Here is a 16835-nt window from a genome sequence, read left to right as displayed (position 1 = left end):
AATAAAAGAAGTGGACTAAGTGAGTGTGACGTCACCCACAGCGTTCGGCGCCGCTCAAATGAAGCTCACGGTTACAGGAGCGAATCTAGAGCCAGGTTATATGTTATGAATAGGATTTTTTGGACGGACAAAACAGCCAAAAAAAAAAAAAAATCAGGATCATGTGTCGCAGGTTAATACGTATATTTTAAGACCAAAATGACGAGGTTCACAGCAGCAGGTACAGAGAGAAGGACGACAAGATCCTAACATAAGTCAATTGGAGCCAGAGTCAGAAGGAGCCGGAAGAGCCTCCTGGAGAACTTTCTATTTGGAACGCGGTGGCTACAGCGTTAGTTATGTCCATTCATATATACGTCTGTGGATGAGGATGAGGTTCAGTATGACCCTGAACAAGAGCACATGTGGTGAGGAGAACGCAGATGTCACAAAGACTGAAAGAGACGTCTTCAAGTCAAGAAAAAGTGACAGTTCATGGTCACCAAGCCTCTTGACACCCAATATAATTATACTTATATAAATTACATTTATATTATATGTATTATATATTAAATTATTATGATTATAGTATAATTATATAATATAATTACAAATTTTATCACTATAGGAAATATAATTAGTGAATTTAAACAGTTTTTGTAATAAAAAACGAGTGGTATATTTTAAGATAAAAGGTCTGTGCAGCCAAAAAATAAATAAAAAAAATAAAAATGTTTCCATGGACATGAACACATACTAAGTTAGTTATGAGGGGAAAAACAATATTGGATGATATCTAGTGTTTTTAAGTATTTTCAGGCTTTAGAGTTAAATCACCCGGTAACACTAAAGACGCGTGTAGCTTTCTAACACAATACAAGGTTTAAATAAAATGTCACCAGTCAAAGCTTAATTATGCCCAGAAGAGTATATTTCATTAAAGTGTCGATACGCTATTTTCTGATCTATGTTAAAATGTTGTTTCCTCATCACAAACAGATTTGGAGTTGTGTTTTGTTTCATTCACACACATTTAAAACACAAACCCTGCATATTTCAGCTAAGTTCTTATCTGAAAATGCTCTATTCTACCTTATGATGTCATGTGGTAATACAGGACGTGCTTCAGTATATTTTTAAACTCCATACACCTTCACTATAATCATTTGGATGAATTGCCAACCTCTACTGAACTAGATAGGAAGATAAAAGGAGCTGTTAATGTGAAAACTACTAACTCTTCATGACATCACAGGGTGGAACAGATCATTTAGTACTTTGGAGATGTAGACAGACTAATAATAAAGGATTACTCAGACACGTATTTGTGTTTAAGTATAGTAGTATTTTCTTAATAACAGTGATAATTATGTTAAAACCTCGTCAACTGAAGCTCTAATTCCCATAAATATTTGAAGTCAAAATACATAAAAAAAACACTTAGTTGCCCAGACATGTCAAATCCTGGATAAGCCCATAGGATCATTAGGACAAATATTGTAAAAAGCCAACGCCTATGAAATTAGAACACACCGAAATTAAGCCCATTCTTTACATTCTTAGAGTAAACATTGTCCAAAACACGCTATAAAACTCGGCGTCCACAGTTTGGAGGCCAGGCTCTGCTCTACATTGTCCTACATTCTTTCAGTGGGAGCTCATAATTGTCCGTGATTGTGCGGTGTGCTGTGAAAGTACCCCATAACACTCCACACTGGGTCACTGGGTCACGGGGAGAGCCAATGGAATCTGAAGACTTCTTTCTCTCCTCCTGATGGATTGATGGGCCCCAAATTGTGGACCCAAGATGCTACCTAATAAGGAGAAGGTGGAGCGGGGTATTTGTTTTTTCTCAGACGTTGGGAAGGGTCTACTGGGATGTATAGTGCATTCAGCAGTAGAGGACTTGGAGATGTTTTGAATATTTTTTGGTCATGTGGAGAGTTGCCATGTCCCAAAAGACTGGCACAGATTCGACTGCAGCTCCTACAAGTAAATACTGTACACAAACCTTCTACACAAGACTCACAAACCATAAACTTGGCTTCTCTTGGCTTGTCTTGGCTTTTGGTCTTGCTCTAGTTATAATATAAGTTAGAATCAACTGCAGTAAGTAGCAGGGAAAGGTCTTACTTCTAGAGGTGTGAATCTTTAATTTGCAGACGATTCGATTACTGGAGTCCTGATTCAATTTGAAACAATAATCACTTTGAAAACAATTCAAAATTCAATTCTGAAGCTGTTTTTCAATTTATTTTACACATTTAAAGTTCTGTGTTGTAACAAACTTCTGTAAACTAGTACATCCAGGCAAAATAGACTTGTTCTTAGATCAGGCTAGAATCAGACAGAAGTTCCCTGAAATTGTATCCATGCCCAGTTAATCCATACTGCAGTGATGAAACTTAAATATCTAGGGTTATTAAGACAAACACTCTAAATATTTGTATACCGTTTACACAGCCTATTTTTAATGAATGGAGGTCTGGCTGTGGCTCTTTAAATCCTATAAGTTGTGGCAGTAGTTAGCGCATTAACTTTCCTTCGCTAAAAACAACACAGCAAAGCGAAGCAGAGAGCAAAAGTGATTTAAAGTAGCACTGATGTCCCGTTCGTCTCTCCTCTGTCTCAGAGCGGTCTCATGTAAGTCTCCTGCTTTGTGTGCTTGAGTTTGTGTGTGTGTGTCAGTGCTCTCAGAGACAGCCCTGTCCTCATCACTCCGGTGCACAGAGCGATGAAGAAACACTGTTAATGATGTCATTACTGTGGTAGAAACACTATTAATAATGTCATTTAAAATCCATTTTTGAGAATTTGGAATCGACCCAGAATCATTAAAAAGTAGAATCGTGATCTTTTAAAGAAACTTTTTTTTTTTTTTCCAACACCCCTAGTTAGTTCCACATTTTGCTCAATGGTCAAAAGGAAAAGAAAGAACTATTTCCTTTTCTTCCATCTTGCTGCATTTGCAACACACACAAATGCAACTAAAAAGACACATCAAAATATGGACACATTATATTCTACCAAAGATTCAATTGAAAATCACGGTTTTTGAGATACGCAAATTAAAGGTCCTCAAAAACATACCTGGACTGTTTTGTTTCATTCACACATGTCTGAGTAATCCTTTATTATTAGTCTGTCTACATGTACACATCTACACTCTGTTCCACCTTGTGATATCATGAAACTGTGGTTTTCAAGTTAGCTCCTATTATCTTTAGTTCAGCAAAGACCGGCAATTCCAGGCTTGTAATTATCCAAATAATTCCAGTGAAGGTGTATTGTTGATCTTAAAGTGGATCACTTTCTGTATTACCAGGACATCACAAGTGTTTTCCATCTGAAAGAAGAACTCAGCTTAAATATGCATGGTTTGTGTGAATGAAACAAAACACAACTCTTATGTTTTTGATGAGGAAACAAGATTATAACATAGATCACCAGTAAAATGGGCCGCTTAAAATAAAAAAGACGAATAAAGACTACGGAAAACGCACAATTTGGAAGCTTCTCACCATAAGAATCCTGAATGATAGAACGCTTCGACCCTCTGGACCTTGAACTTTGCCACTGGTCAAATTGTAATGCACAACAGTTATCACTTAGGCAAGGCCATATTGTCAACCCCGGGCAAGATAAATTGTATTCTCAGACCATTTTATCATACTAATTGAATCGACCAACAATAGATCGGCTTCGCAATGTTCCCAAGCTCCCAAAACGTTGCTGTAGGTCTTCCAATATTTCAAAAACTGGACATCGGTATCAAAAAGACGCAATTTAGATTCCTCTACTTTATCTTGACCTATGCGCAAGTTCATGGTTCACAAGTCACAAGGGAGCAGTATAGCGTGTCCGTATGTCCATTTTAGGTCACTTCGGATGTCACCTTAGATGTCTCCTACGTCCTAACGGAGGGAGGAGACCGCTTAGGCTCCGAGGGTCATTCCTTTGCACCCCTTTGTGAAGTTGCTGGTCACTGGTCATCCATCCTGAGCCAGCCACCCACTTTTTGACCCCTTCGCCCTCTCTGCTCGCTGGGGTGGAAAATGACTTTGACGGGGGCCCCCATTCAAGCTTGAAGTTTAAAAATCACCTCTCTTTCTTGTGGCTAAATGATAAGTGCACGGGCAGGGCAGCGTCATTAGCTTCTCCGTAACCCCGCCGTAGCTTTTGACTGGGCGAAGATCCAAGACGGACGAAGACTGTCTGGGCCGGACATTGTTGCGTGAAATAGATCGCAGACATCTGTTGATATTGTGGAAGTACAAAACATCTGCTGGGGAGGCGTTCACTTACCGGCGGACGTTGCGGCGCTCCTCCTCCAGTTGTCTGAGCAGCTCGTCGATGCATTTGTTGGCGTCCATGTATTCCTGAAGGAGACAAAGTTCAGAGTGAGTGTGACGAATGAACGAGGAATTACAAACAAAGAAAACTAAACTGGAGGAATTGAACATAGATACTGCTTTACTACTACTACTACTACTACTACTACTACTACCACCACTACTACTATACAATTACTATTGCTACAACTACACCAACAACTACTACAACAACTACACTAACAACTACAACTGCTACTACTACTACTTCTACTATTACTACTATGTTAACTATTACTACTACTTCTACTACTACAACAACAATAACAACAGTTACTACTACTAATTCTATTATTACTACTATTACTATTACTACTACTACTACTACTACTATTACTATTACTATTGATACAACTACAATTTCTACTACAGCAAGAACTACTACAACTACTACAACTGTTATTACAACTACAACAACTACAACAACTACTACAACTTCTACTGTTATTACTAGGACCATTACTGCTACTGCTATTACTATAACAACAACTACTACGACTATTACTAATTCTATTATTACTGCTACTACTACTACTATTACTACAACAGCAACTATTATGACTACTACTTCTACTACTACTACAACTACTACTACAAAAACAACAACAACTACTATTACTACAACTACTACAACTACAACTACTACTATTTCTTTTACTATTGCTTCTGTTACAATACTACTACTTCTACTGTTACTACAACTACTACTACTACTACTATCAACTACTACATCTACTACTATTGTTATTACAACAACTACTACTACTACTACTACAACTACCACTACTACAAGTACTAAAACTTCAACTACTACTTCTAATACTGCTATTACAACAACAATTCCTACTATTGCTACTCCTTCCAAACCAACTTTGTTTGTATAGGACGTTTCATTAACAAGACAGTTTCCAAAGTGCTTCACAGAGCTATGTAAACCTTTTAACTTTAAAAGGTCAGCAGAATTATGTTCCAGACCAAAGGAACTAATAGAAACCTGTTTTTAAAAAGCATAAAAACACAGCGGAGCAATTCCTGTATAACCACATCACAACACAATGTGGAACAGAGTATTTTATATCTGAGAGAAGAAAACAGCTCAGAAAACAGTGTAACACGCTCCCTTTAACATACAAGCGAGCAGTTACTTTGTTCCTCTGTTTTCAAGTTGGCCGGACTTTATTTCCACTACTGAACCGGACTTTTACAACATGTATAAATCCATTTGTTGTGCGTTTGATGGTGTAACTCTGGAACAGCTCCCGAGTCGATGTGAGTCCTGGCCCCGTACGCCGCGCTTCTGTAACGCCACATGGGACTCGCGTACATTTACGAAGCGTGCTACTGCTCCTGTGTGGACTGAGCTGAGAGGAGAAACTGAGCGATGAGGAAAACAGATGGTCAGGCTGTTCTGGTCATCTACCTTCAGTGGTGTAAGGAGCAGACAGCAGCTACCAGAGAATGAACTAAGAAAAAAAAACCTCTGGAATTGTAAAAGTGTTTAAGTAGTGTCCAGTGTTTGGAATTATAATAACAGATTAGAGATCAGATTAGAAGATGTTTGATGTGCAGAGAAAAAGCCTGTGTGGAGGTGTTTTCAGAGCTGGACTCGACAAGATAGGGATGTTTCAAGGTTCTGTCATCTCTAATCATTAATGAGCAACTTGGGTCTTTTTAACTTAAAGCTCCACAGCCAGTCGCCTGTCAGTAAACACATGTGGTTTGGATCAGATTTCAGTTAATCTGGCTCATTCCAGATTGACACTACGACTACTACTCACCTCAACTTCTACCTTCATATCAAAAAAGTCACCCAATCCTGTTTTCTACACCTCTGTACAGTTAATAAAATCAAACATATCCTCTCCACTAGGACTGAACTATTTAAAGAAAAAAATTAATTGTGATTTTTCTGGCAGATATTGCAATTTCGATTTCATCCATGATTTTTTTTTTCAAATCAAGTTTCAGTGCACCTGAACCTTTGCAAACATCACAGAAACTTGCATCATACCGCTGATTTGACACTGGACCAACAGTAAGGGCTGTGATTGGTCCTCTCTATCATCGCTCTACATACATTTCCTGTACTCTGCTTATACATTGAGTAATAATGTGTTTAATGCAGCTTTGCGCACATTCATTTACGTTGTATAGAAACAAAACTTAAAACCACATGGCTCATTTGCATAAACTATAAGCACTGAAAAAACAGCTCGCAGATGAACAGCTCGCTTCCTGATGCGTTCAGCTTCTGTCGGACTAAAGGACACGACTCAGTGAAATATGTGTGTTGTTTCTGTGACAGAGGATGTGCTGATGATGGTGAGTCTGTTCTGTGCTTCTATCGTGTTAGAGATGGTTCATTAAACTTTACACGAACACCAGGTTTCAATCCTTGCCTCCTCGTATTGTGGCGGTTGAATTACTTCGCGGTGCATAGACCTTGACGCAGATCCAGAAATCCATAAATCGGGCTTTAAGAGCACTGCAAAAAAACACGGCTTTGATGCTCGTGTTGTCTGAGATCGCGATTTTCAGTCCAAAATGATAGACTGTTTAGCCTTATCTCCCGCCCATCTTGAAAAAGTCAACCAAGCACTCAATCTTCCCGTTTAGACTATTGCAACTCTGTCCTTGACTCCAAATCCATCTCCCGCCAGCTGGTTCAGAACGCAGCAGCTCGGCTCCTCACTGAACAGACATTACCCCTGTTTTAGCTTCCCTTCATTGGCTGCTTATGTGTTTTAGAATCAATCACTTTCAAATCGATCACTTTTAAATCGAACACTTTTAAAGCTCATTTAGGTCTTGCACCAAGTTACATTTTAGAACTTTTACCACACGACATCACAAGGTAAAACAGGGCATTTTGAGCTTTGGAGATATAGACAGACTAATAATAAAGAGTTAATCAAACATGTGTGACTGAAACAAAACACAACTCCAGGTCTGTTTTTAAGGAGGAAACAACATTCCACATGACTTAAAGCTCACAGGAGTCCAATTTGTGTAATATAGGACCTTTATCTCTTTCCTCCACATTCTAATCGCTCTACTCTAATAGTATACTGCAAAAGTACAATAAAAATGTAAAATACAGGATGTAAAATGTCTTTAAAACCAAAGACCTTAATAAACCGTAACTGTTTAACCTAGCCACAGTGTGCCAATTTATCCTATAGCCTTTGAACAATTCGCTGTCCCACTAACCCAGTTTTGACCCGTCCTCATTTAACAAAAATTCCTTTCAACTACCGTGCATTGCCTATTCTTTCTGATTTTAATTTCCAATGCATGTAATTATTAAAACGACACTGGTTTGACTCTGCAAGACTTAATTTAAGCTTATCTTTAATGCATGATGTTTGGGTAAAACGGCCTTCGCTGGTGGATATCTTGATCGGTGGATAGCGTGATGACCTCCTCATGGGCGGAGATGGTTGGCCCCTCGAACTGTGCGTGGGAATGCATGTTTTTCAATTAGCGAAGACCTCGGACCGCCGGATCAATGAGAGCATCTGTCCGGGCGAGATAAGCCCCAACGCAGAATCATGTGTCAGTGGACGTGTCAGGAGTACGTCAGATTAATGAGCGGGAAGAAGGGTGCTGCGGAGAGCTGTCTGTCTATTTGGAACCCGGGCACCCAGGGGACGTTTGAGCTAAGGGTGTAGTCAAAAGATGCTACCTCAAAGATAAGTCTACAGTCTCATAAAATGCCAGAGTATATCAAGAATGACAGTGAGTTGTAGTTTGAAGGTTCTATATTTAAGTCATGTTATAATGTTGTAACCTCCTCAGAAACAGACCTGTAGTTGTGTTTTGTTTCATTCACACGTTTGAGTAATCCTGCTTTATTATTAGTCTGTTTACATCTCCAAAGCTCAAAATGCTCTGTTCCAATTTGTGATGTCATGAAGTGGTAGTTTCCAAGTTAACAGCTACTTTTTAGCTTTAGTTTAGTAGAGATTGGCAATTCCAGGGCTGACATTGTCCAAATGATTCCAGAGAAGGTGTATGGAGTTTAAAAACACAGTGGAGCACTTCCTGAATGACCATATGACATCACAAGGTAGAAAAGAGGTTTATAGTTTGAGAAAAGAACTCAGCCTAAATGTGCAGGGTTTGTATGTTAAATATGTGCGAAGAAACAAACAAAAATAAAAACACAACTCAAGTAATATGGGCAGCTTTATGTATCATAGCAAATGTTTGTAAATGCCATTACAGCAAAAATATAACCATTATTTTAATTCATATTTGTATATTTTTTGTATTAACTACCACATTTTCTCTATTTTCTGATCTCTGTTATAATGTAGTTTCCTCATCACAAACAGACATGGAGTTGTGTGTTTTTTTGTTTTTTGTTTCACACATATTTAACATACAAACCTTGCACATTTAGGCTGAGTTCTTCGCTCAAACTATAAAACTCTGTTCCACCTTGTGATGTCATATGGTAATACAGGAAGTGCTCCACTGTGTTTTTAAACTCCATACACCTTCACTGGAATCATTTGGACAATGTCAGCTCTGGAATTGCCATATGACATCACAAGGTGGAACAGGGTTTTATAGTTTGAGCGAAGGACTCTAAATGTGCAGGGTTTGTAGGTTAAACGTGTGGAAAAAAAACACACACAACTCCATGTATGTTTGTGATGAGGAAACTACATTAGAACATAGATCAGAAAATAGAGTAATATGGGCAGCTTTATGTATCATAGCATGTGTGTGTAAATGCCATTACAGCAAAAATATAACCATTATTTTAATTCATATTTGTATATTTTTTGTATTAACTGCCACATTTTCTCTGCTTGGACATACTGTAGACTGAAAACGCATATATTGTTGTCTTCGTGTTATGTTATGTTCAAATTTGACAGTTTTTTATCAACTTTTTAAAACCCCATCGTGTAATTTTTAGATTAAAAAATAGACTCTATAGAGCAAACATCAGTCCTACTTTCTAAGAAGTACAGCAGCTAACACATGTCCATAAATAAATGAGGTGACACAGGGTTCCCTTGCCTGGTGCCTGCCCAGACCACTTGGCTTTGGTTTGGTTTGTTCATTTGGGGTCAGGCTGTGAGTGTCAGTGATGTGTGTACAGTGTGTGCGTTTACAGTAGTGTGTGTGTAGTGTGTGCGGAGGGTGAGGAGGTGCTAATGGTTCTAATGGCTCCTGCAGCAGTTGGACACTCAGACACAGACACAGCGTCTCACAGGCTCAGTCTGACAGAGCTCAAGGACACAGAGATAACAGAGGCACAGGAGGTGTGTGCTGGGTCACGACTTACAATAGCTCTGTGCAACGTGAAATGACAACATATTATGAAGCTGACGCACGAATACAACTTTACTACAACTACCTCAGGTCAGGACTTTCTTAGAAACTGTAAATAGCCTTGACTCTTTTTAAAAATGTATTTCAATCACAACTGGACCTGTGTCTCCAGAGCCTTAGCCTGCAGACAGACACATCCAAGTTTGTCTCATTCTCACTCAGTTTACGGACAGAACAGGCCTCATGAAAACTCAGAACCTCCAGAATGCACTAGTACTGATTCATGACTGGCTGCAGGGGTTGGGGTTTAGGGAGTGACCATTCAGATCAGAGAGAGACATTTTAGGTTTAAACACACTTCACCATAAAACTGGCAACCTAAATGAGAGACTCATGTGAGGCTCATTCTGCTTTCTGACTGGATAATTGTCTGAGAACCAAAACACCAAACTATAGCATGAACAACTTGGTCACCATGTCAATTGTTTTATATAATGTAAAGTAAAACCTATATGTGATTTGAACATATCTACTTCACATTTGTGGACACAGATGTTATATTTATTTTAATTTGAAATGAAAATGTTCCATACTGTGCCTTTAATGTCAGTTGCATATTCAAGATTTTCAAAGTGTTTTAAAGGATTTGTGTGTGTCATTATTTTCACAGTATAACAGTGATGCAATCTGAAACAGCATTAAAAAGACATTGTGTATGTGAGCAGTTGTTGACTAATGTGGCTTGATTGTACACAGTTCTATAGTGTTAGTGCTATTATTTCTTCTACTACTACTACTACTACTACTACTACTACTACTACTGCAGTAATACTAAATCTGCAGATATTTCTACTACTACTACTTACTATTACCTATTACTATTAATACCACCACTACCACTACTACTACTACTACTACTACTACTACTACTTACTACTACTACTACTACTACTACTACTACTACTACTTATTATTCTACTATTATTAATACCACTACTACGACGTACTACTACTACTACTTCTACTATTAATCCTACAAGTACTACTACAACTACTATTCCTACTACTGCAGTAATACTAAATCTGCAGATATTTCAACTATTACTACTACTTACTATTATGATTACTACTACTACTACTACTAATATCACTACTACTACGTACTACTACTACTACTACAATTAATACTACTAATACTACTACTGTAGTAATACTAAATCTTCAGATAGTATTTCTATTACTACTACTACTTATAACTGCTACTATTATTAATAAAACTACTACTACGAATACTACTATTATGAATACTACTAATACTAATACTACAACTACTATTTATCCTACAACTACTACTACAACTACTATTCCTACAACTGCAGTAATACTAAATCTGCAGATATTTCTTCTACTACTACTTACTATTACTATTATTAATACCACTACTACGAATACTTACTACTACTACTATTATTAATACTACTACTACGAATACTACTATTATTAATACCACTACTATGTACTACTACTACTACAATTAATACTACTAATACTACTATTGCAGTAATACTAAATCTGCAGATATAGTATTTCTACTACTACTACTACTATTACCACTACTACCACTACTACTTCGTACTACTGTTACTACTATTAATAAAACTCCTACTACTACGAATACTACTATTATGAATACTACTAATACTAATACTACTATTTATCCTACAACTACTACTACAACTACTATTCTTACTACTGCAGTAATAATAAATCTGCAGATATTTCTTTCAACTATTACTGCAATGTTTAAGTTACAGCTTCTCATGCGTCTAATTTTGTTTTCAACCATCTACACGTTCGCACATTTCCTGTTATGCTTTTGTAAGATTTCTGCCAAATATTCCTTGGACATTTGCCAGCAGCAGTCGTTCCACCAAGTGTCCCAGTCCAGAGCGGCCCAGCGTGCAGCCACCACACAAGCGCCGAAATCCATTATCACCGAGCCAGACGTTTACACAGGGTTCAGATCACTGTGGTGTACGAGCTGGTCCAGGAAAACATACTAAATTAAGACTGGAATTTTGTTTTCTTGGAGGTAATGAAAGTGGGTCTGCTACATGATTTCTAATACGCCTCGGTAAATCCACGCTCAGAGGTGGTTCCATTGCATATTTGAGGTCTTTAAAATTCATATGGCTGGTATTCTTTTAGCCACTATGGAAAACAACTTGGGTTTAATAGTTGATGAAGAAAATTGGGGTCCTGTGGAATTCAGACGATGTCCTTACCTTACCCAAAAGTTCAACTGATAGCTTGTTTTTGTTTTTTTATATGCACATTACTGAAATTACAGTAAATGATGAAGTTCTTTTCCCAAAACTAAATATTGACTGAAAATATGAAGATTGAAAGTAAGGACTGATGTACTGAACAGCATTTAGGAACTAGTCTCATTGTTCATTCTCTTCCAGTTTCTCAGTTATAAAGTTTTGCATTTAAGGTACAAGGTAGCACGTCATCTGCTTGACCTGCATCGCTTAGATAGGTACATTTTACGTCATACTGTGGAAGATTATAGACAAAGGAACAGCATTTCTATGGAAACAAGCAGGATCCAAAATATGCACTACATATACACTTATACAATAGCAATAGCACAATATGATGGACCTGTTGTCAGAGACTTTGTGGAGCGGAGTGTGACTCCCACTATCTGAAACTATCTGAAAAATAATGGACACGTCACTGGCACCAACAACATTTAAAGGTACAATGGACCTGGACTCAGTCTTACAAATATTTGAAAGCCTTTATTGAAAACGAACTTAACCATGACCTCAACACTTTTCAACTGTGCAAAAAAGGCACACAAAGATTGTACATTTTGCGACAATTATGATTTTATTTGATAGGTCTTTTATAGAATCAACCTCATGTTTTTGTCTTGTCTCTTATTATCTTATTATTATCTTTCTGTGCAGAACAAAAAAATGTGTTTAAAATAGTGAAAGAGGCCGACAGGATGATTGGGTCAGAGCAGCTCAGACTCACAAACCTGCTCAGGACCGTTGTGTCCAGCACCGCCCAGCCTCTGTGAGAGGAGTTTGTGATACTGCCTTCAAAGCATTCTTTTATTCCTTGTGCAATTAATGCTCTTAATAATGTCTGTTGAACTGAATCTCTTTTATACTTCAGATTTTTAAGGATAAGAATGTTGAGCTTCTTAAATGAGTTGTGTCCACTGGGCCTATTATAATTGTATTGTTGTCTAAATAGTTTATTGCTGTACTGTCACTGTTCACTGAATTTCCCTGTCCCTGATTGATCCAATACTTTACAAATATGTGTGTCTGGTCATTGGCGAATACCATTCTCAGATGGGTGTGATTGACAGGTGGATTAGCCAATCAGGGTCTGACTGTTCCGAAAGAAAATAAAGGAAAAAATATCACAGGGAGCTGAAAACAAGCTCAAACTGACCTTAATGTGAGGTGAGAGAAACGTGTTTTTGTTTGCAAATGATGAATGACCAATGAGCTGTTTTGTTTCACATGCATCAAAGACACAATTAGATTGAAAAAAAGACAATCTGGTTGGACGATCATGTTTGCCGGGATTGAGGCACGACAAGGGTGTGGGAAACAGACTGATATCAATCTGTATCAAAAATTACAGAGATACGAATCTAAATCTGCCAGGCAAAGGAGGAGACCTTCCTTCAGGACAAAAGTTTGTGGAGATGCAAGAAAGCTCACAGAAAGGACTTTTTGTGCAATTAAAAACTGCTTCATCTGGCAAAAGGGTGACATACTGTGGCTTTAAATGAAAAAAATAAAATAAAATTAATGCAATCCAACCTAAAACGGGCCACTGATTCTTACGGTCACAAACCCCACGCGACCATTCACCCTACTTCAGACTTAGCTCGCTTTCTTTTGCGGCGATAACAACTCTTCACACCATGGACAGTTTAAAGACCATAACAAACTGCTAAGACTGTGTAAAACTTAAAAAAAAATACAACCATTTTTAAAAACCATCTCTTGGGAATCCTCCACTCTCCCCATAAACCTTCCAGACGGTCCAGAGCCATACCACGCGGCACTACTTTCAGCTAGTCACGCTCTCACATACCTCACATGACAACAAGCACTGAGCATACCAGGCATTCCCAGGATTACTGCGCCCCCTCTGATTAGGAGAGGTCGCACTGATGACAACTGGATTTATCCCTGGCGTTTCATGTGGTCTGTAAATATTCCCCACGGCGAAAGGCTCAGGCGAGGGAGGCTCCATGTTACCACGGTGATCATTATAATCATTACAGGATCGGGTTTGGCAGTCACAGAAGAGACTATTTTGGAGGGGGTAATCTGAGGTGGTTACAAGAAGGGGGAATGAAATGTGTATTGAAGTAAAGATGTTAGTACTTCTGCTGCTGCTGCTGCTGCTGCTGCTACTACTACCACTACCACTACTTTGGCAGTCAGAGATGGGTACAAGAAGGGGGAAATAATAAAAAAGTGTCAAGGAAATTACTTCTACTGGAAACAGAGTGGATGGCTGCTTTCGTGGCTACCTGGCTCAAACTCTGAACTGTTTCTGAAACTTTCTTTTTGTGCTCACATAATATCATGGGATTTTGCTGGGTTTTGTGAAATGAACTCTTGAATTGAAATAACTTGTGTCTCATCCACCAAATTTCTGGGCGTCATTGTCGATGATGATTTAAACTGGAAAGAGCATGCTGACTGGGTGACCAGAAAAATGAATAAGTCTCTTGGTATTATAAGAAAAGTTTGTAAATATCTGGACTCAAAATCTATACTTACATTATACTATAGTTTAATTTATCACCATCTGTCATATTGTAATACAGTCTGGGCAAGCACTTTCTCTACTACTCTGAACAAAATATTATTGGTGCAAAAACGTTTTGTTCGAATTGCAACGTAACATTCTTAATATTTATGGGATTAATATTTATCAAATTTGCATTTTTATGTATAAAATTCTTTAAAATTCAACAATGATCCCCAAACATTTCCCATTTTATTTTAAAACCAATGCAGAGATTCATAAATACAAAACTCGTCAAATTCATAATTTTCACGTTCCAAAATTTGTCACATCAAGAGCTCAGTTTTGCCGACAATACAGAGGCTGTAAAATCTGGAACCAGTTTTCACATGTGGTTAGTGAGAGTTTGAGGAAATGTCTTATGCTGTGGACATTTGAGACAGGCTACAGGCTTTTTACACCATATGTGGCAGAAGACCTTCCAGAAGAAACTCTTTGAGGGAATTAACAATTTCATCACCAATTAAAACACCAGAGTGGAGTCCTGTTGTTTTCACCTGGTTCATATTGAGGCTGAGTTCTTCTCTCAAACAGAAAAGACTCTGACATCCACCTTGTGATGTCATGTGGTAATACAGGAAGTGCTCCACTGTGTTTTGAAATCTATATCATTTGGACGCCTTCAGCCCTGTGATTGCCAGTCTCTATTGAACTAAAAGTAAAAGGTAACTGTTAACTTGAAAACTACCACTTCATGACATCACAAGGTGGAACAGAACTTACTCAAACATGTGTGAATGAAATAAAACACAACACCAGGTATGTTTTTGAGGAGGTAACAACATTATACCATGACTTAAAACTTATATGACTCCATTTTGAGGACCTTTTTTATACCAGAAACTTTTGTAGATACCTTTTACAGTTTTACAAATTCTTATTTTTAAGCAGCAACTAAACAATTTAACATACAAAAATATAACCTGAGCCCACATCGAAAACTACAACAACACAAAACCTTTCCCAGACTATACTGAAAACGTCTAATATTGCAATTAAGGTCACTCTGTGTGTGAACATGTCCCCTCTGACACACCGCAGGTCTTGGGCTTAACTCCAGCTCCTGTTTGTCCATGCATGCCAGACTTTGATAAGGACACTTCCCCGTCTCTGTCTCTCTCCTCGGGGTACGTCTTCCCACTCCCCTCCACCTGCCCCTGCCTCCTGCTCGCCCCCCCGCAGATCCGGCTCGGCGCATATGGAACAGAGGGGGGAAAACTTCTGTCAAAAACATCAAGGGTTATACGGAGATCGCAGTCGGAGGTGTAAACAAGAATGGTGCCAAAAGAATACTAAGAAGACAATGAACTATAAAAGAAAATTAGGTCAAATTTGAAGGATATTGACTTGATTTTGGAGAAGAAAAAAATGCTGTTTATTCACACTATATTTGACTCAAACATAAGAAAAACTAGACCATTTGCTTAAAATGAACTGAACTGAACTTTACACTGATACAATAAAGAGGTCAGGTGAAATGTCTTGCTCAAGGGCACAACAGAGTGTCTCACATAACCACCTGAGACCTCAAATCACAACTTTTTTTAATTTTTTTTTTAACATATTTTTGAAGCCACAGTATTTGACATTTTAGACAGAAAATAGAAAAAAAATAAAAGAATTTTGTTGCGTTTACTGTACTGAATCACTTTCGTCCAGTGAGCGGGCTTGCATCTCCACAAACCTGACTCTTATTTGGCTTGGATGAGGGCCTTCTCTGCTCAATTTCATTTCTCTCTAGCGACTAAGTCAGGAATCAGAACACACTAGACGATTTGCAAAACACTGGAAGTGCGAGTTCGGGCACCAGCCAATCAGCGAAGAGCCATGTTTCTTATTTTTTATTTCTTATTTTATTTATTTGTAACGGGACAGTACATATTAATGAACATTAAAAATGTAAATATGCAAAGATTATAGCCAGCGTGGCTAATTTCCATCTTCAGTCCCTCGGCAGGTTGATGTAAAATCATCTACAGGACGAGGAATAATACAGCAACAATCACACAAAAGTACACAACACCAGCACACTCACTATTAGGGCTGGGGATCATTAAGAAGTTGCCGATACGATACATACGATACATACATATGCTCGATTCGATATATCGATTCGATACTTCAACAATAAATACTAAATTTTTCACAAAAGTTCACACCACTTAAACAAATCACAAAAATGTACACACAAAAACAGTAGCTCAAACAGTTCATTTAAATATCAATATCGTCAAAAGTTTAAGAATAAAACCAGGAGTTAAACCAACAACCCCTCAAAATAAAAGAAAATATAAATTGGTTAAACATGGTGACATATTT

At 38.0% G+C, this 16835-nt stretch overlaps 1 protein-coding gene across 1 annotated transcript in view; it reads right to left on the bottom strand.

Moving 5' to 3' along the window:
* Positions 1-16835, bottom strand: part of LOC110153232 (nck-associated protein 5) — a 377547-nt gene that overhangs the window by 250214 nt on the left and 110498 nt on the right. Inside the window, 1 exon segment of the mRNA XM_055165715.1 lies at positions 4285-4358. Coding sequence (XP_055021690.1) covers positions 4285-4358 — 74 coding nt within the window.

Source organism: Boleophthalmus pectinirostris, unplaced genomic scaffold (genome assembly GCF_026225935.1).
Source record: "Boleophthalmus pectinirostris isolate CB_2022bp ecotype Guang Dong unplaced genomic scaffold, ASM2622593v1 HiC_scaffold_11, whole genome shotgun sequence".
Taxonomy (NCBI): Eukaryota; Metazoa; Chordata; class Actinopteri; order Gobiiformes; family Gobiidae; genus Boleophthalmus; species Boleophthalmus pectinirostris.
This window is presented reverse-complemented; position numbering and strand designations above follow the sequence as displayed.